Source organism: Sus scrofa, chromosome 12 (genome assembly GCF_000003025.6).
Source record: "Sus scrofa isolate TJ Tabasco breed Duroc chromosome 12, Sscrofa11.1, whole genome shotgun sequence".
NCBI lineage: Eukaryota > Metazoa > Chordata > Mammalia > Artiodactyla > Suidae > Sus > Sus scrofa.
In genome coordinates this window covers 56154912-56174208 of record NC_010454.4, presented here as the reverse complement: position 1 = coordinate 56174208, position 19297 = coordinate 56154912, and the positions used below count along the sequence as shown (strand labels likewise).

Here is a 19297-nt window from a genome sequence, read left to right as displayed (position 1 = left end):
TCTTCCAATATCCATCCTTGACAGACTTCACAGGACTGAGAGCGCCTATTCTAGCAGCAAAGATGACCCAAGTAAAAGATCGCCAAAGGGAAGAGAAACTCAGTGGGCACAGCCCAGGAAGCCTGACTGGCTGTCCTTGACGCCAAGAACATCTCCATCTAAGGCACAAACTTTGGGGGTTCTTATTCATGTGGTAAGGTCTCTTCAGCTGAGGGGACCTGCCTTGGGCAGAAGTCACATTAAGAACCAGCAACAGGGAGTTCCCGTCGTGGTGCAGTGGAAACAAATCCGACTAGGAGCCATGAGGTTGCGGGTTCAATCTCTGGCCTCGCTCAGTGGGTTAAGGATCCAGTGTTGTCGTGAGCTGTGGTGTAGGTCACAGACTCGGTTTGGACCCTGTGTTGCTGTGGCTGTGGCTGTGGTCGGCGGCTACAGCTCCAATGTGACCCCTAGACTGGGAACCTCCATATGCCACACCAGTGCAGCCCAAAAAAGACAAAAAAAAAAAAAAAAAAAAAAAGGACCAGCAGCAATGGGCAGCGTGGGTCCCTTAACGTCTAAGGCTCTCCCAAGCCTGCCCCTCGTCTCAGGTTCCTTCAGGCAGAGGCCATCCCCTCCACGGGTTTTCGCCGGCTTCTGCAATGTTTCTCATGCACACAGAGGATCTGTGAGGTCTTGCTGAGTATTCTATTAGTTCTGTGGCCACATGGTCTCCCCCCGCCCCCCAATCCTGGGCTAAGAAAAAGAACATGAAATCTTTCTTATAGAGCTTGCAATATTGTTACGGGCACAGTGACTCTCTATGGGAAGGATCTAATGAGCCCCTAATACACCAGCCCCAGAACCCGGACAAGCTAGGGCAGGCACACGGGACTGGTCGCCCATGGAATATACCTGCTTGGAGAGGAGCTCCTTGCACAGTTGGTAAAGCGTGATGAATTTCCTGGCTAGTAATCGTGCTTCGATGAATCCTTCTGCCACCAGCATGATCTCACAGATCAACTCAAAGTCTGGGACGACCATCGCACAAGGCCTGTGGAAGGGAGACAGAGGGCCGAGACGGTTCCCAACCCCGTGGTGGAGGGGAGTTTGTAAGACAAGAGACACGGGCTCAGATTGCGGATGGAGGCGTCTGTGAGTGTACAAACTGAGACCTTAGCAATTATTTCATGAAAGACTGCCAATGTTAAGACGAGTTAACTAAGGGAGAGAATTCTCTTGCTCAAGGTCACAGCTGATGTTGGCAGATGGGGACAGAGTTGGGGCTACAACCCAAGTCGTGTACCTAGAGTTCAATGTGCTTTAACAAGGCACAGATTAGCAAAGCCTTAGTAATTAGTAGATTACAGATTGGTGATTGCTATAATAGATTAGGGGCTAAAATTGAGGAATTGAGTCTCTCTTGGTATCTACAAGAAAATAAGACTCTATTTCTCACCCTCAAAACTTGTCTCCTCCAAGTGGTGACATTTGGAGCTTATTCTACACTTACTTGCATACAAATGTCAATATTTGATGCTGAGGTCTGAAGTAGGTACCATTAATCCCACTTTGCCGCAAAATAGCAAATACGAGAACACAGAAGGGGATTTTTTGTCTATTTATAAGGATTCACTGTGATATGTTTTCCTTTAGCTCTAGAAACATTTTATTTTAAAATTATTTACTTCTAATTTAAGGAGGTACATAATTAACTTATTAGGTATGTAATAGGAGCCTAAAGTTGTTAATTTCTTTAATTATATTTTCTCTACCCTGATATAAAACTTTCAAAAGTCTATCATTCAAGTACATTTTCCCTTTATATTATTTTACAGTGCATTCAGATTAAAGGAGAAAACAAATACTTAGATTCTCAAAATTATTTTGCAACCTGAAATAAGGTTAAATATACCTCCATACAACAGAATGCAATACAGCCAAGAAAAATAATGCTGTGGAAGAAAAACTATTTAGTGACATAGGAAAACACGCATTAGTGCAGGCAGAGTACTAAGCTATATAGAATCTGATCTCAAGTTTGAAAATAGAAATACTCTGCCCCCACATATTGGAAGGAACATGCCCAAAGGTCAGGTGCCTTTCTCTGGATAAAGGACTCACTCAGGTGGGGAGGAGTCAGAATGCCTGGGTTCAAACTCTAGTTGTGCTGCTTACTAATCAGGTTACTAGCTAACCTTAGGAAGTAGGGTTACCTGGTCAATTTGCTAATTCTGTTTTCTCACAGTGCAAGGGAATTCTAATAGTAGCCACCTCCTAGGGTTTCTGTAAGAGTTCAATGTAAAAGTAGTTACTTGAATTTATTATTTTTACAGATGCTTTTCTATCCCCCCACAACTTTCTTCTATGGGTATATGTTCCCTTTATTTGTTTTTCCCCTTGACTTAAAGGGAAAATAGGGAGTTCCCTTCGTGGCTCAGCGGTTAATGAACCCTACCAGGATCCTTGAGGATGCGGGTTTGATCCATGGCCTTGCTCAGTGGGTTAAGGATCCGGCATTGCAGGGAGCTGTGGTGTAGGTTGACGACGTGGCTTGGATCCCACGTTGCTGTGGCTGTGGCTCCGATTTGACTCCTAGCCTGGGAACTTCCATATGCCGTGAGTGTGGCCCTAAAAAGCAAAGCAAAACAAAACAAAACAAAGGGGGAAAAATACAAGAAATAATCCTTATCAAGGTGATTACCTCGGTCCAGTACTGCTCACAGCACAGGGGTTATTTAATAAATACTTTGTGTAAGCCAAGAGCGAACAATACAGCACTCTGGGCAGCAGGTCGCACGGCCTGCTGGCATTCCGACAAGGGGACCTGCCTGAAGATGGAGATACCACCCAGTCCTAGGGCAGAGGAAAGTGAGGGACTGAGGGACACAGGGAGACTTCCAGTGGCTTCGTAAGCCTCCACGTCCCCAAAAGCGAGCACTGGGTCTCAGTCCAAAGATGAGACACACAGCTATGTTGTTGCTCTCAAGGCCTCTGTCGGGTACCAGTTCAGTGAACAGAAAAGCAGAAGCCATGAAGCATCTTCCAGTTTTCTCTTTGTTGGGCTGACTTCTCTTTTCCAAAAAAAAAAGGGTGGAGACTCCAGCCCCTGCTAGGAAGTGCATTTGTGTTTTCTTATTACAATAAAGAAGATTTAAAAATATGGCAATGCCCACCGGTGGCAACAGTAAAATAAAAGAGGTGCTATCATGCATCACTCTTGTGAGTGTAATTCGTCACTACTCTTTGTAGAAAGCAATTTGGCAGAGCCTTAAAAATGCTTCTCCTTGTTAGCTCAGTGATTCTACTCCTGGGAAGCTAGCCAAAGAAAATAATCATGCATACGAAAAAATACTTATGTATATTATAGTATAATGTATATAAATTATATATACAAATACATATAAATTCATTTTAAATGTTGCATAAAACGATGCATAAATTTATGTTAAATGTTAGAAATAGTCTTAACATATAACCATGGGGAACTAGTTAATTACATTGCGGACCATGCTTGATAAAATAAAATGCAGTTATGAAATGAGATTCCTTAAGAATATCTAACAGAAGAAACTGATAGAATTATGATGCACCATGAAATGAAAAAAACGAAACAATACAAAACTGTGTGTAGACCACAAATGCATGACTTTATATGCCAATAAAAGAAGAACAGAACACAATTAAGCAAAAAATAATTTTACTGGTGATGGCATTAAACCTGGTTTTGTAAAATCTATTCTTTAATATGTTCCACATTTCTTTTAGTATACATGTCATGTGTTTTCAATGGAGAAATAAAAGAAGCTTCTTTCTGGGGCCCTTGCACGGGACAGAGAAGATGCTCTCACCTGAACAGAGCCTTGAGGTTTTCCGGCAGCTCCGTGCGGCCAGCATAGCCTGGGTTCATGGTGATGAAGATGCCCACAGAAGGGTTCAGACTAATCTCTTCCCCGAGGAAGTTGAACTGCTGCTTCTTGTCTCGAATTGCATCTTGGATGCTTTTTACCTGGTGAACGAGTCATCAGAAAATGCTCCAGAGGTGGGGTGGTAGCTAAGGCTGGGACCCTGTGGTCACACACAGCACAAACACTTGCTCTGGGGCCCCTTTCACAGAAGGACAGACCAGATGACTGCACCCTGGCCCTTTGCTGATGGGCACTGGGTGCCTGTCCTAAAGAAATCTACATTCCCATACCCATGCTTACCACACAGTGGCTAAGAGGTTGGGGGTCAACAGTGAAAAGCCCTCTGAGGGCTGGTCCCCTCTGCAGTATAGCCAAGGTGTACTAGCACTGACCACTGTCACGAGAACCTTTATGTATTAGGTCATGTGATCCCCACCACGACCCTCTGAGGGGGGCTCTTTAGTGCCACCACCCCCATTTCTCCATGAAGAAATGGGAGCACCGAGAGCTAGAGTCATTCGCTGAGCCTTACACAGGTACTAAGTGCTGGTGTCTGCATTTGGATCCAGGCAGGTGGATTCTGGAGCCTGGGCTCTTGCCCTACACATGGAGAGAACACCAGAACCTATCCTGGGGCTTGTTCTAAGGATTAAATGAAAAAAAGTCCATAAGGAGTTTGGCACACAGACCACACTCAAAAGGAGCAGCCAGGGAGTTCCCGTTGTGGCTCAGTGGTTAACGAACCCAACTAGCATCCATGAGGACGTGGGTTTGATCTCTGGCTTCGTTCAGTGGGTTAAGGATCAGGCATTGCCGTGAGCTGTGGTGTAGGTCAAAGACGTGGCTCAGACCCCATATTGCTGTGGCTGTGGTGTAGGCCAGCGGCTACAGCTCCAACTGGACCCCCTAGCCTGGGAACCTCGATATACCGTGTGTGTGGCCCTAAAAAGACCAAGGGAAAAAAAAAAGAGCAGCCAACATGGAAACTGTTAATGTCACCACCACGTCACTGCAGCAGGGTCCTCACCTGGGTTTGACCCCTCCTGTCTACTCCCAGGTCTGGGCTACACCTCTTGCACAGGTGACTCCTGTATGGATGGGGTGTATGGTGGGGAGTAAAGGAGTCACAGGCGCAAAGGGAGGCTGGGGCCAGATTCTCCAGGGGTTATCGTGCCTTTCTAAAGAGACCAGACTTTATCTTAAATGCGGCCTGAAGCCGGAGGGGATTTAAGCCGAAGCTTGACCTGGTCAGAAGTAGATTCTAGATTATTCTTACAGCAGTGGAAGGAGAGACAGAAATGCAACTCACCCATTTATTTTCACACCTGGTAGTCTGGAAAAGTGTGTATGAAAATGATCAGCAACAGAAAGAAGGAGGACAAAAGGGGCTCAATTGCTCAGCCAGGTCCCAGAATGTCTCTGAGTATTTCCATCCTCTCAGGGTTCTTGAGAGAAAAACCTGGAATCTGGAGCCAGCATGAAGTTTTGAATGAGTCCTGTGCATATCAGCTAAGCTCAGGGTCTTTAGAATAACTAAGGGTTCCAAGGAGACTGAGCTGTAGCTACGGGTGTGTGTGTGTGTGTGTGAAAGAGAAAGGGGGAGGGGGAGGGAGGGAGCATCAGAGCTGGCACATGTATGAAAGAGAAAAAGATGGAGACAGCTTGACCACATCCTTACTAGAGAGACAGACATACAGAGATGGAGACAGAGAGCATGGAGGCAGCTGGACCACCTACAAGGGGGGCAAGGCTCCCTCCAGTGCCTCTGGAAGGGCAGTGTCTGCCAGGACGCATGGCGGTTCCACAATTGGGATTCAGCTCCTTTCCCAAAGTGAAGCTGTAATGACGGAATGCATTCAAGCTCACAGCAATTAGTTTGAGACTGAAACTCCTTTTCCGTGCACAGAATGCCAACGCACTCTGGCAGAGCAGGCCTCCAGGACCCAGCACGTCAGCCAAACAGCTTGAGCTCTGCTTGTTCCCTAGCTGCTCACAGCACAGCGCAGCCACAGGGCCTCTTACCACCCTCATGACCCTGGGAGGTGCGTGAGTGGGGAAGGCTGCTTCTCTCCGTAGGCTCTGGTCCTCCCCGTCTGTAAAATACACAGTTCCCCCCTTGTGACGGGAGTGGGGAAGGGAGTTCAATTACCACTTACGAATTGCTCTGATACCTTTGGGCGAAGGTGAGAGCCCTGGACCCTTTCTGCTCTTCGCTCTGCCTCAGCACCCCTCCGGCAACCCGAGGCCCAGAAACCTCACTCGGTGAGGACTCATGGTGCTCCACAGGACGGGCAGCATCTGTGCTTTGGTGTAAAATTCTGTTGGGGCCCTCGAAGGAGAGCGTTGTAGAGACTCAAGGACGCAGTTAACACTGAGCATGAGTGCTAATGGCAGGCTGTGAGCCTGGCTGGTGAGGAAGGAGACTGTTTGCCTGGCATTGCCTTGTTGCCTTAGAAGCAACCAAAGTCCACAGAACAAGCCACTGAAAGGTAATAGTGCTTGGGGTCCAGGGCCCCAGTAAAGTCCCAAGGTCCTTCCGGAGGCCGGGGGGTGGGGGAGAAGCAGGTGGACTGGGATTGTCTGGATTAAACTGCAAGCCCAGCCAGGTGGAGGAGCACGCACAGGTGGGCACGGACTGCGTCAAAGGTGCCAGGTACACTCCTCACTCGTGGGGTCTGCTTCTCCACCGGAGACGCATCACTTTGGGAGACTTTAAAGCCACAGGGAATAACAAAAATAATAACTGGCAGTTACTAAGCACTTGATATGTATCAGGTGCTTTTCTGAGAATTTTACATGAATTGTCGCATTCCGTCCCCTCAACAGCTGTGAGAGGTCTGGGTCCTCATTTCACTGGGAGGAAAGCGAGGCAGAAAGCAGGGAAGACTGTGCCACAATCACGGAAGATGCTGCCAGTAGGGGAGGCTGGTGGAGGATATGCAGGAACTCTACACTACTTTTCTTTCTTTCTTTTTTTTTCTTTTTTAGGGCCGCACCCACAGCATATGGAGGTTCCCAGGCTAGGAGTCCAATCAGAGCTACAGCTGCCAGCCTATGCCACAGCCACAGCCACATCAGATCCAAGCGGCATCTGCGACCTACCCCACAGTTCATGGTAACACCAGATCCTTAACCCACTGAGTGAGGCCAGGGATCAAACCCGCAACCTCATGGTTCCTAGTCGGATTCATTTCCGCTGTGCCACGACGGGAACTCTGGAACTCTATACTATTTTTGCAACTTTTCTATAATTGATTTTCTATAATTTTCTACAGTTCTAACATTAATTCAAAATAAAAAGTTAAAAGAAAAACAAAACTTGCCAGATGCCTAAAAGTAGGTAAGTGGGGCCACCTGAGTTAAGACAGTCTGGGGCCAGAGCCAGTATGTAGAGCCGCTTCCCCACATGGCCTTCTACGAACACCATGCCAGCTGCACACAGCTCCTGCTCAAATACACACCATTTCACAGGAATTTTTTGCTCTGAAAACATCATGTTTGCTATAATTAAGAGATGTGTTTCCATGAAATAACAAAGGTGCTTTCACCACCCATTAAAGAAAACAAACAAAAATGGAAAGCTGTGTAGAAACCAGTGTTCTCAACTGAGGGTGATTTTGCACCTGCCCCCCGCCAGGGGACATCCAGCCATGCCTGCAGACATGTTTGCTGTCACAACTGGGGGGAGGATGCTGCTGGCATGAAGCTAAACGGGATAGACCCCTGCAAGCAAAGAATTATCAGGCCCGAGACTTCATTTGTGCCAAAGCTGAGAAAACCGTGATCTGGACCAAACCGTTTACCAGTGAGGAAACTGAGGCCAAGAGGGTAGAAGTAACTTGTCCACCGTACCACAGCTTGTGCCCCTGGATCCTGCCAAACGCCCGTGCAAATTCTCAGCCTCACCCCAGACTGACCGAATCCGAAATTCTGGGGGTATGCTCCACGAAGGTGTTTTAATAAGCCCTCCAGGTGAGTCTGATGCACACGAAGGTTCAAGAGAGAGTCAACTCTTGGATTTCTACGCACCCCTGCTTCCGCCCAGGTGTCCCCATTCACAGCTGCAGACTGACTCCCTCCCTCTCTCAGTGAGCCTGAGTCCTCCGCTCCTTTGCCCACCTGCCGTGGGCACACTATCCCTGCAGCCCACTCACCCAACCAGCCAGGCTTGATCGTGAGGTCCTGATGTGAACCCAAGCTTCCCAGTCCTCAAGGATGTTTTCCTTACTTCACAGTCTCCCTCTCAGCTCTGGTTCTCAAACCATGAAGGAAGGGTTTTTTTTGCTTTTTGTTTTTAAACTTTGATGCCTAGGTCCTGCCCCAAACCAGAGAAATCAGAATCTTTGGGGGTGGAGACGGTGCATTTTGCACATGGCTGCTCTTCTAAGTGCCGTCAGGGTTAAGAGGACTGCACCAGAGCAGCATGTCTTCAACGTCATGATGCACAGGAACCACTGAGGGTCTTATGAAGATGCAGATGCTGTTACAGCAGGTCTGAGGTGGGTCTGAGAGTTCCCCTGGGGATGCTGATGCTCCTGGTCCACAGCTGGAGTAGCATGGGGCTGGATGACTCCATCCTGTCCTGCACCCTCCACTGTCCACTTTCAGGACACCTGGTGGCCAATTAAGAATTCTTGACACTGGACCACTCTGCCCCATCCCAGTTTCATGACACTCCTCTGCCCTCAACCAGTGGGCTCATTTTCTTTTCAGTCGTACAGCACTTGTGTTTTTGGCAAGCATTCCCCCCCGCCCCCGACGAGTCTCTACATCTTTAACTGCACCTCTTGAATGGAACCTCCTTTCTGCCTTATATTTTAGATGCATGTGTAGGTCTTACTGCTCCATACCGCAGGCCAGCCCTGACTCCAAGAGATCAGTCCTGTTATCTGCACAAGCCACATGGCTTGTCTGACCATGGGGGCTTGACCTTTTTAAGGATGATCTCTTTCCTGCCAAAGATGGAAAGCAGGTAATCACAGGGGGTTCTGCCCCTATATCCTCCCACCCAGGCCACGGCCTTGCATCATAGGCACTGATTAAATGTCACAGTCACCCTATCTGCCTTGCAGGTGATATACCTTAAGGAGGTCAGCAGCTAGCTCTAAGCTCTGTGCCTCCTCTCAGCTATTTTTCCACACCCCTGGACCTGGCCCCTCTACATTCTAGGGAAGTGGCCCTTTCATTCTGTGGTCCCCTGGGTCATTCCCTTCTCCAGCCTTTGCCCCCAGTGCCACGTGTTACTAAAATCCTGCCTGGCTCACTCCACGCTTCTCTCTGCAGTGGCAGGCTGGAGTCTGCTGCCTGTGGGAAGTGTAACCCACTCAGCACTTTTTTACATGTCTTAGACGATTTCTGTGTGTTCACCTTAAACCTTTAGCTCCTCTATAAAGGGGGTTACCTGAGAGCTGCCTTGGCTCTGAGACTCTAGCCTTTGTTCAGCCCCTTGAGCACTTGGAACACAGCTACGGTGGGCTCCTGAGTCTCTGCCAGCTGCGCTGCTGCTTCTGCTGCTTCCTGCCCCACCCAGCACACTGCCAGGGCCTGTACCCATGGGACAGAGGAAGCGGCAGAGACATCAGGCCAGGGAGCGTGGAGGGAACAAGGGGCTACAGGCACAGGGTGGTGGCACATGTCCTGGGGCCCAGACAACCCATGGCCTAGGGAGCTGGTTGTTATGTTAGCAAAATTTAAAAACATAGGTAGTATCTTATGTTTAAACATAACAGTAATTGTCCTTGGAATTGGAGTTTTGTCATGGCTCAGTGGTTAACAAATCCGACTAGGAACCATGGGGTTGTGGGTTCGATCCCTGGCCTTGCTCAGTGGGTTGAGGATCTGACGTTGCCGTGAGCTGTGGGGTAGCTCACAGATGTGGCTCGGATCCCGCATTGCTGTGGCTCTGGCGTAGGCCGGTGGCTACAGCTCTGATGAGACCCCTAGCCTGGGAAACCTCCATATGCCAAGGGAGCGGCCCTAGAAAAGGCAAAAAGACAAAAACAAAACAAAACAGTAACTGTTCCTGGAATTGCCACAATTTCCCAATTGGATATGCAATTCTGCTTGACCAATCTGGCGGAGACATTAAAATGTCCACCTGCAGGGACACTGAGTTGTGCTCACTTCTGCAGAAGTTACCTAGAAGCAGAGCGCAGACATGAAAGAAGAGGAGGGGGTGGGGAGGTGGGGGGGTGGGGGAGGGCGGGGAGAGCTGTCGTAGCGGGTGCAGCTCTGGCACCAATATGCCAGCCTGGATGGTGGCATGAACAGTTGAGTGCAATTTCTCCTTGGGCGGTCTATGATTTTAAACGGTCCTGGCTTGGATTTTGCCCAGGCTGTCAGACCACTTTCCTGAGAACATCTCCTATAGATGTATTCCTAGACAAGCATGTGGAAGCAGCAGGGAATTCCAGGTTGAATTTATTTCATTTAATTTCAAAAGCAAAAAGAGAACTCATTACTGACTTTGTGTTGGGCAGTTTCAAAATAAGGCAAATTGGCCACGTCTGTCCATTATGCACTGGGAACAGTGGCTGCTGGGCACTGCCTCATCGGTTCAGACACTGTTAAGTTTGTTAAGACAGCCCAAGCCTGGGCCAGCTGAGGAGTGAGAGGTGTAGAGGAGACTGGTGAGGGTAGGGTGTAGGCCTTTCTTCCCTGTCCTGTGTGTTCTGGCCTTTCCTCAAGCCATTTACTGCAGTGCTCAGGCAATAATGACAGTAACCACCACCACTACCATCATAAGAGAAACTAACGTTACTGTGCGCCTGCTTTTTTTTTTTTTTTTAGGGCCGCATCCACAGTATATGGAAGTTCCCAGGCTAGGGGTCGATGGAGCTACAGCTGCTGGCCACGGCCACAGCCACAGCAAAATGGGAGCCCAGCCGCATCTGAAATATACACCACAGCTCACGGCAATGCTGGATCCTTAACCCACTGAGGGAGGCCAGGGATCAAACTCGCATCCTCGTGGATATCAGTTCAGTACCGCTGAGCCATGACAGGAACTCCTGTGTGTTGGTTTTTAAGTGCCTGACATACATTAATTCATTTAATAATTACTACAACTGCATCAAGCAGTATTATTACTATTAACCCCCTTTATAGATGTGGAACTTGAGACATGGACTTGCCCAAGGTAAGTGGCAGAACCAGAACTGAACACTGGCAGAGCGGTTTCAGAGTCTAGACACACAACCACTTCCCATTCCCTTGTCTGGCTAACTCTACTCTATAAGACCTGCTTCTTTAAAATTACCAGTTCCTCATGGAACTTGTTCGTAAACCTCTGGAGCCCGAGATGAACTCTCACTGCTTCTCTTTTGCTCTTCTCCAGGCTCCTGTGGGGACACACTGAGGTACCCTGATGGCAGCCCCCAGCACTGGGGGAGGGACTGGAACACCACAGGTATAGCTATTCAGGATGAAGGGTCCTGGGTTTAAGTGAGGGCAGTAACAGCAGTGCAGCCCAGCTGATGAGAACAAGAGATGCCCTCCGGAAGCTGTGGCAAGCAGCCAGGAGAGAGGGTGCATAAAGTCATACAAGCAGAAACAAAAGAGGTGGACATAAAGGTGGGTAGAAATAACAGAGGATAGTGGGCGAGGGAACAAAAAGTTGGAGGAAGACACTGGCTGCTTAGACATCTGCAGTGGAAGAAGTAAAAAGAAAAACTCCAGGACATGGTGTAATTACAGGTTACTGGTCCCAACAGATTCCTTCGCAAAAAGCTAATGCTTCTCTTCTGATTTTCAGAACCATGCCTAGGCCTAGAATTAGTACTTCAAGAAAGGTTTATTTTGTTTGCTTTACTCCACATCTTACAGTACGAAATTCAAAGCGCTTACAGGGCCATCATTCCTGGTTCTAAGCTGTGGAGTGACTGCTTGGAGATGAATGCTGTCAGCTGACGTGTCTTGTTTGTTCAGCTCAGGTTTTGTTTTGTTTTGTTTTTTAATTGAATAAATTGTCAACTTTGAGAAATCTAGAGATTTTTAATCAAACTCTGGAATTTCACCTTCTTCTTAAAATGTAAGCCATCTGGCAACACTGCCATCACTCTCTCACAGGCAGAGCTGTGCTGGTAAAGGTGTAACCAGCTCTCCAGGAAAACAAAACTCCCTGATTTGTAGGATTTGTCTGTTTCCGCGGTGGAGTTTCCGAGGTGGAAATACTTCTGCCACAACCTGACAGCACAATCAGCTCTTGTGAACCAAGCCTGTCAAGGGTTTCCAGCCTAGAGAATGTCCAGGCCAGCTATTTGACTTACTTTCTCTACTCCCTCCTGGGGAGTCAAACACACCCGAGGGAAGGAAAGGCCAAATATCTTGACTGAGAACAAGAGAAGAGCCCCACACTTTTGCCACTTTCAGGAGCTTCGCCAGGAAACAGTCTAGACCAGCACCAGCGAGTTGGAACGCCAACTGGCTGTCAAAGGAAAGAGGTGGAAAGCCTGACTTCGGGGGAGGGGAAATGAAGACCCCCCCCCTGACCGCCAGTGGCTCCCAGAAGTAACTGGAGACCAGAGTGGGCCGTGCCATTAGCTATGGTGCCCGTCCACCCCTGTGAAGCCTTGTGGTGGCTTCAGCACCTGCCCACAGCTCCACGTCCAGCCTACCTGTGACAGGGATGGCAGGCCTGGATGAGAGGGGTGACAGCAGGTGGGGACTATGTGGGGGGAGGGCGGCTCTGCCAGGGAGGTGGAGAATACTGTCCTAGCCAGCTGTCCCCCACGGATGACCTCCTGTCTGCAGTCCTCCCACCTCCCTTCCTCTGCCCTTTCCCTCGGCCCTGCCCACGGGCCTAAGAAACACATCGGCTCAGCTAAACATTATCCTTGTTCCTTTGTCTGGACCTGAAAGAATTAAACAGAGGCCTATAGGGATCCAAGAGGTGCTCTGGGCTCTAGTTTTCTTTTTCTGTACTGTATACATACTGCTTTGGAAATAAAAGCAAACAATAACAGAAAACCAAATTATTTTTGATTGTAAGCTGCATGGGTACAAATTGGGAGCACCAGTCATGCCAGTGTCCCACGTCCCTCACCTCAGCTTTCATCACTGTAAGTGCCCTTTACCTTGCTGAGGCAAGAGGGGTAGGGGGCTCTGAACCCACAGGCCCCCTCAGGGAGGAGCACTGGCACAGGCACTGGGAAAGTGCTCCACCTTGATCCCGGGGGGTCTTGGGGGGAGGCGGGCAGACTTCTGTTTCAGCCTTCACAGCTCCAATCAGGACCCACTGGGTATCTTCCTGCCCAGCTCCTTAAAACGGCTCCAAGGGGTTCCCATCACGGCTCAGCGGTAACGAACCCAACTAGTATCCGTGAGGATGAGGGTTCGATCCCTGGCCTTGCTCAGTGGTTTAAGGACCCAGTGTTGCCATGAGCTATGGTATAGATAGCAGATGCAGCTCAGATCCCGTGTTGCTATGGCTGTGGCATAGGCTGGCAGTTGCAGCTCCAATTCAACCCCTAGACTGGGAACTTCCATGTGCTGTAGGTGCAGCCCCCTCCCCAAAAAAAACCCAAAACAAAACAAAACAAAAAAAACCCCAAAACAAAAAAAAAACTGCTCCCAGGCAGAGGGGCAACTTCCCTTCCAGGCATCTCCCAGGGTTCCATGTTGCCCACTGAAGAGGGCGCAACACATGTCGTGGCATTTAAGTCCGTCTCTATTTGGCTCAAAGCTGCCTCTCTTGCCATATTTTCCTCTCCAGCATTTTACCCCTGGTACCTGAGACCTGTCCCCAGATCTGCACTGACAGCACGGGTTGGGGAGCTTGGCTTCAAGGCCTAACCGTGCCACTTGCCAGCAGTGTGCCACAGAACAGGCTGGTTTTCTCCTCTGCTCTTCGGCCCCGGCCTCCCTCTCTGTATATATGTGATACCAGTGGCTCCTAGGGCTGCTGTGTGGATGTGACAGATGTAGGAGATGATACATGAGGAATAAGTGGTACTGAACAGACTTTCGACAAGGGTTCATTCACTCCTCTCCTCCCCTCTCTTTCTGCTGCTCCCACTATCTATGGGATCCTGACCCAAAGCCAAATCCTATCTTTTCAAGGCTCGGTTTTGAGATAGCATATCTAGCATCTTGTCCCATACCGTGATTCAGATATGAAATAATGCCTAGAATACTGAAGTGTCTCAGGAACTCAAGGTTTTGAAGTTAGAGACCATGTCCTTTCTACTGTGGACCCTTCGCCCCGGCCTTGAGCACAGCAGTGACTATGCTGTGGGTTCTTAGTAAGTGCTTTCTGGATGACCTGAAAGATAAGTGGCAAGCTTGGAGAAAATCTAAGCAAAAAAAAAAAAACTTAATCTAATGATACATCCATGTTGTGTTCCTCACTTTGTGTATAATTAAGGGAACGAGGCTGAGAGTGGTGGAACAGCTGGCCCAGATGCCCAGTCAGGAAATGGAATCTTAGGAGTTCCCGTTGTGGTGCAGCAGAAACGAATCCGACTAGGAACTGTGAGGTTGTGGGTTCGATCCCTGGCCTCACTCTGTGGGTTGAGGATCTGGTGTTGCTGTCAGCTGTGGTGTTAAGTCACAGACTCGGCTCCGATCCGGCGTTGCTGTGGCTGTGGTGTAGGCCGGCAGCTGTAGCTCTGATTAGACCCCAAGTCTGGGAATCTCCATATGCCGTGGGTGTGGTCCTAAAAAGCAAAAAAAAAAGCAAAAAAAAAAAAAAAAAGGAACAAAAAAGAAATGGAATCTTAGCCCTGGTCTGAAATTTCCAAAGTCTATGCTCTTTCCAAGGAGCTGGGCTCCACCACCTTGTCTGATCCCTTCCTCACGCCTATGAAGCAGGTGGATGGTCGTTCTTCTCGTTTTACAGAGGAAGAAATGGAGACTCATGGCCTAGATGGATCCACCTTGGCAGGGACCTGCCTGATACCGACATTCTGCACCCGGGCCTGATTTCAGAGAGGAAGGAAGGAGCAGGAGACGCCAAGGGGAAAGGGTAGAGGCGAGCAGGTGAGGAGAGGGTGGAAACAAGAGGGTGCAGACGGCCAGTGTTTGGCATGAAGACTGCAGCGCCCCCACCAACTTCTGGCCTCCATACCTGCACGGCCACCACGGACAAGACCTCCACGGAGATGCGATTAAACTCATCAAAACATCCCCAGGCACCGGTCTGAGCGAGACCCTTGTAGATGTTGCCGCAAGACTGCAACAAAATGTACAGAGATGAAATTACTGTCTGTGCCAGGCTCACCCTCCCATGTCCAAGCAATCTCCCCACCCCCTTTATTATAGATACTTCCACTCCTCTAAAGACTGCTGGTTAGAAACTCACATTAAAATTTCAAGGACAATTAAAATTTTGATGGCTTTGGGTGCCAACCTAAGTCATGGGATCAAACAGAACCTTTTCAAGACACTTGGACCAAAATCCCTTTAAAATGTCATCAGGCTTGCATTAATGTTGATTCTGCAGCTTTCAAAAATCCCAGGAAATGAATAAAATATTACATTTCTTGCACCATACAGACAAAAAGCCTTCCATTCAGCCTTTGGCCTGTGCTGATGAAAAAGTTTATGTCTCTATCTTTAAATCCATGCCAAGTACCCAGGTTTCCCAGAGTGACGAGAGGCAGGAGATGCGGGTGGAAAAGGAGAGCCGCTATAGAAAATAAACTACAGGTAAATCTTTCTTTTTTTGTCTTCTTGTCTTTTCTAGGGCTGCACTTGTGGCACATGGAGGTTCCCAGGCTAGGGGTCCAATCGGAGCTGTAGCCACTGGCCTACGCCAGAGCCACAGCAACGGGGGATCTGAGCCACGTCTGCGACCTACACCACAGCTCACAGTAACGCCGGATCCTTAACCCACTGAGCAAGGCCAGGGATCGAACCCGCAACCATGACAGGAACTCCTAGGTAAATCTTTTTAAAGGAGAGCAAGGAAAGAATTTCAGAGGGAAGATGGTATATCATCCTGAAGAGAAAAACCACACTGGGCATTGGACGTGAAGTAGTGAACCACGAAGCAACGTAAAGGGAGAGGTGATTGGGAGACACTCAAGGCTGTTGGCAAGGAGACATCACTAAAGTGCTGGGAACATGCTAATAGCTGAAAAGTCCATTCTTTTACTCCATAGGCATTTTTGGACCATTAGTTTCACACATAGCTCATGTGCTAGACCCAGAGGGTCTCAGTCTCTCTAGGAACTTCTAGTTAGGTTGTGGAGATAAGGTACATAAATAAAACAGGTAAACTGCTACCTGAGCAACGGTTCCAATGGCTAATAGAAACCACTAATGCTATGGAGTTCAGAGAGGGGTGGGTTAAAGTGCCAAGTGATCAGTTTTGCCAAAGAGGTGAATTTCAGGTAGTACTACAACTTTATGTCCAAACTTTATTTCATGGAATGGCAAAGCTGGGAGATGCTCCTTGAAAACAATACTCTTTGATGAATCAATTTTGGAAAACACTGCATTCTATAATCCACTTTTGTCCATTAACAACACATATTAGTGCTTTAAGGGCCCTAAGAAGTCCAGCAAAATTAAATCTGCTCAACTTTGTTATGTGGTTAGGATTTTTTTCTTGACTCCTGGTTTTCTCAGAGGGCACTCAGGCAAACATCAGTTTAGTGGAAGGAAACAAGAACAGAAGTCAGAAGATCTGGAGTATTGGTATTGCACACATGCCGCCTTCAGAACGTATGGAATGATGGCTCCATAGGATAACAGTAAGTGTGCAGGCAGAACAGAAGCGCAAGGGCTTTCTGGGAGGAGGGACGACTGTGGACAGAGGAAGAGCAAAATCACGGTATCGTCAGAGAAAAATAAAGGCATCATTTTGGCTTGCCAGGTGAGTTAATAAAGGGGATCATGGTTCTGAACAGAACTGAATTTCTGGAAGCGATTTTGGGGGGTCTGGAGCAGAGAAAAGCACGATTAAGTCAGTATTTTAGGAGAAGCAGTCTAACTTCACATGCTTAGGTTAGAGGCGGGGCAGACTTTGAAAAGGGAGGGAGGCGTAAGTCCAACTTTTATTAAGCTTCTTGAATTAATTGATTCCTCTTTTCACGCTCTTAAGTATCGAGCATGTACTATGTGCCAGGGGCTGCCCTAGGTCACGAGGAATCAACTTCGAACAAGGGAGAATTGTCCCTATCCTCATGAGGCTTGTATTCTAATGGGGAAAACATAAAATGAACACAAGAATAAGAAGCTCTCAGATAGTGATAAGTCCCGTTGGAATTTTAACATGAGGGTAGTGTGGCTGTTGACTTACTCATTCTGGTTTTTTGCTTTATTTTGTTTGCTTTTTTGGCTGTGCCCATGACACGTAGAAGTTCCTGGGCTGGAGATCAAAACTGGACCACAGCAGTAACCAGAGCCACAGCAGTGACAATGCCAGATCCTAAACCTGCTCAACCACCAGGGAACTCATTCTGTTTATTAGAGATAAAACTGGCATGTAGTTATTTCAGACTGAGAAATCATGCTTTCTCTGAGGAGGTAGTAAGTTCCAGGCATTGTGTTTGTGTGCTCAAAAAAAAAAAACCCTACAGGTGGAGTTCCTGTCGTGGTGCAGTGGTTAACGAATCCGACTAGGAACCATGAGGTTGCGGGTTCGATCCCTGCCCTTGCTCAGTGGGTTAAGGATCCGGCGTTGCCGTGAGCTGTGGCGTAGGTCGCAGACACGGCTCGGATCCTGTGTTGCTGTGGCTCTGGCGTAGGCTGGCAGCTACAGCTCCGATTCGACCCCTAGCCTGGGAACCTCCATATGCCGAGGGAGCGGCCTAAGAAATGGCAAAAGGAAAAAAAAAAAAACCAAAACCCTGCAGGTGAATATTACTATTATTATATCCATGAGGGTTGTGTTATTATTATTTATTATATATGTATATCGATAACATAAATATTATAAAATCATAAAATTATATGTATTTTAATATTTACATAATAAATGTAACATATATTTTATATTTCATATATATATATGTATTACAACTTGTATTCCTGAATTTATGCTTAGTATTTGTGACATCTGACAGCTTGTTACATACATCTACAGATATGTATACATGCATTACATACACATGTACATATATGTACATCACATACACACATTTTACATATATACACACACCGACCCGTCAAAGATTACAAATACTAAATGGAAGTTTTGAGAATCAAAATCCATGCTTCTCTATGCTAACAGTGGTTGTGAAAGCTTTTTAAAGCTTGGGTCCCTTTCATCAAATGGAAATCCAATATGTAAAGCAGAAGAGTAGAGTTTCCATAGGGGGATAACTGTACCCCACACTTTACGCCCCAGGAGCCTGGGCAGAACCCAGGACTCCACGTTACCCCATGTTTTGACCCCACCCCAACAGTACAATGGTACTCTTAGCCGGGCTGTGGTGTTGCCGAGCCATTAGACGGTTTCTGGGCTAGGATAAGGGATCTCAGAATAAGGCCGAAGGCCTGGAGTGAGAGCCACGCTGAGGAAGAATGAACACTGCTAACTGACCGGAATGACGGGAGGAAGGACGGGAAACTGAAGATGTTCTACCCTGACCCGCGGGATAAATGAGAGCATCAGTACTGATGGGGCGAAGACGACAGGACGTCAGCAGGACCTGCCTGAGAAGGGTGTCAACCAAATATGCAACAAGGGCATCAGAATGGAGGCCCCTGCTGCCCAGTTCAAGGACGACCAGGACCTGGGTGACGTGGAAAACAGATGCAGGAGTTTCCCGTACACCCGATCAACTTGAGGCGAAGGAAGGGGATCAGAACGTGCGGTCAGGAAGGCCCGGTCAGAGAGGAGAAGTGTGGGAGGGAATGCTTCAGAAGCCCAGAGAGGACAGTTTCCACCGCGTGGATGCGGTGGGGGAGAGGTCAGGGAGGATTCCAGATGCTTTCAAGCCCAGTCATTTGATGTTTTAGCAAATTGATGTCAGGGGAGAAGGTACTACTGCTGTAACATAAAGAACGCCTTAGCACCAAAACTGCAACCACTTTCCAGAGAAAGCGGCCAGTTTGATGGGTTTCCAACCAGCGCTAACAGCAGTAACTTTCCCTTTCCCCAAGTCTCCACACAGTTCTCACATCCACCCGGTTACCCACCGCCTCCTGGTAGGACTCCCGAGGCGGAAGGGATTGTGAAGGGCCTAGCCACAGCCCAAGCTCTCCTCTTTACTCCTCCCTGTTTCACCCCAGTCCCTCCCTGTCCATGTTCACCAAGTATCATTTAACTGCTTTAAGCCTCTAGTTCTTTTCTGTTTCTGCTACCCCATCATCCAGCTTCCCCCCAAAATGTCCCTACCTTCCAGGCCCTGTGTCCCTGCATCTGGCTGCCCACGGGGTTGTCCTTAAAGACTGTTTTCCTCATGCTTCTGCATCTGTTCTGCAGCCTGCAGGGTCTCTGTGACCCGGCACCCCGAGGTCAG

The 19297-nt window shown here is 48.1% G+C and overlaps 1 protein-coding gene across 10 annotated transcripts in view; it reads right to left on the bottom strand.

The window, feature by feature from the left end:
- The window catches only part of DNAH9 (dynein axonemal heavy chain 9), a 321249-nt gene that overhangs the window by 192119 nt on the left and 109833 nt on the right, over nt 1–19297 (bottom strand). For all 10 annotated transcript variants that reach the window (XR_002337370.1, XR_002337369.1, XM_021067888.1 and 7 more), the window contains exons 28-30: nt 14953–15057; nt 3831–3988; nt 895–1033 (exon numbers count right to left, since the gene is read on the bottom strand). Coding sequence is in view for 8 of the 10 variants with exons in the window: in XM_021067888.1 (XP_020923547.1) it covers nt 895–1033; nt 3831–3988; nt 14953–15057 (402 nt within the window). In the remaining 2 variants the exon portion in view is untranslated. The remainder of the gene's footprint in view (nt 1–894; nt 1034–3830; nt 3989–14952; nt 15058–19297) is intronic.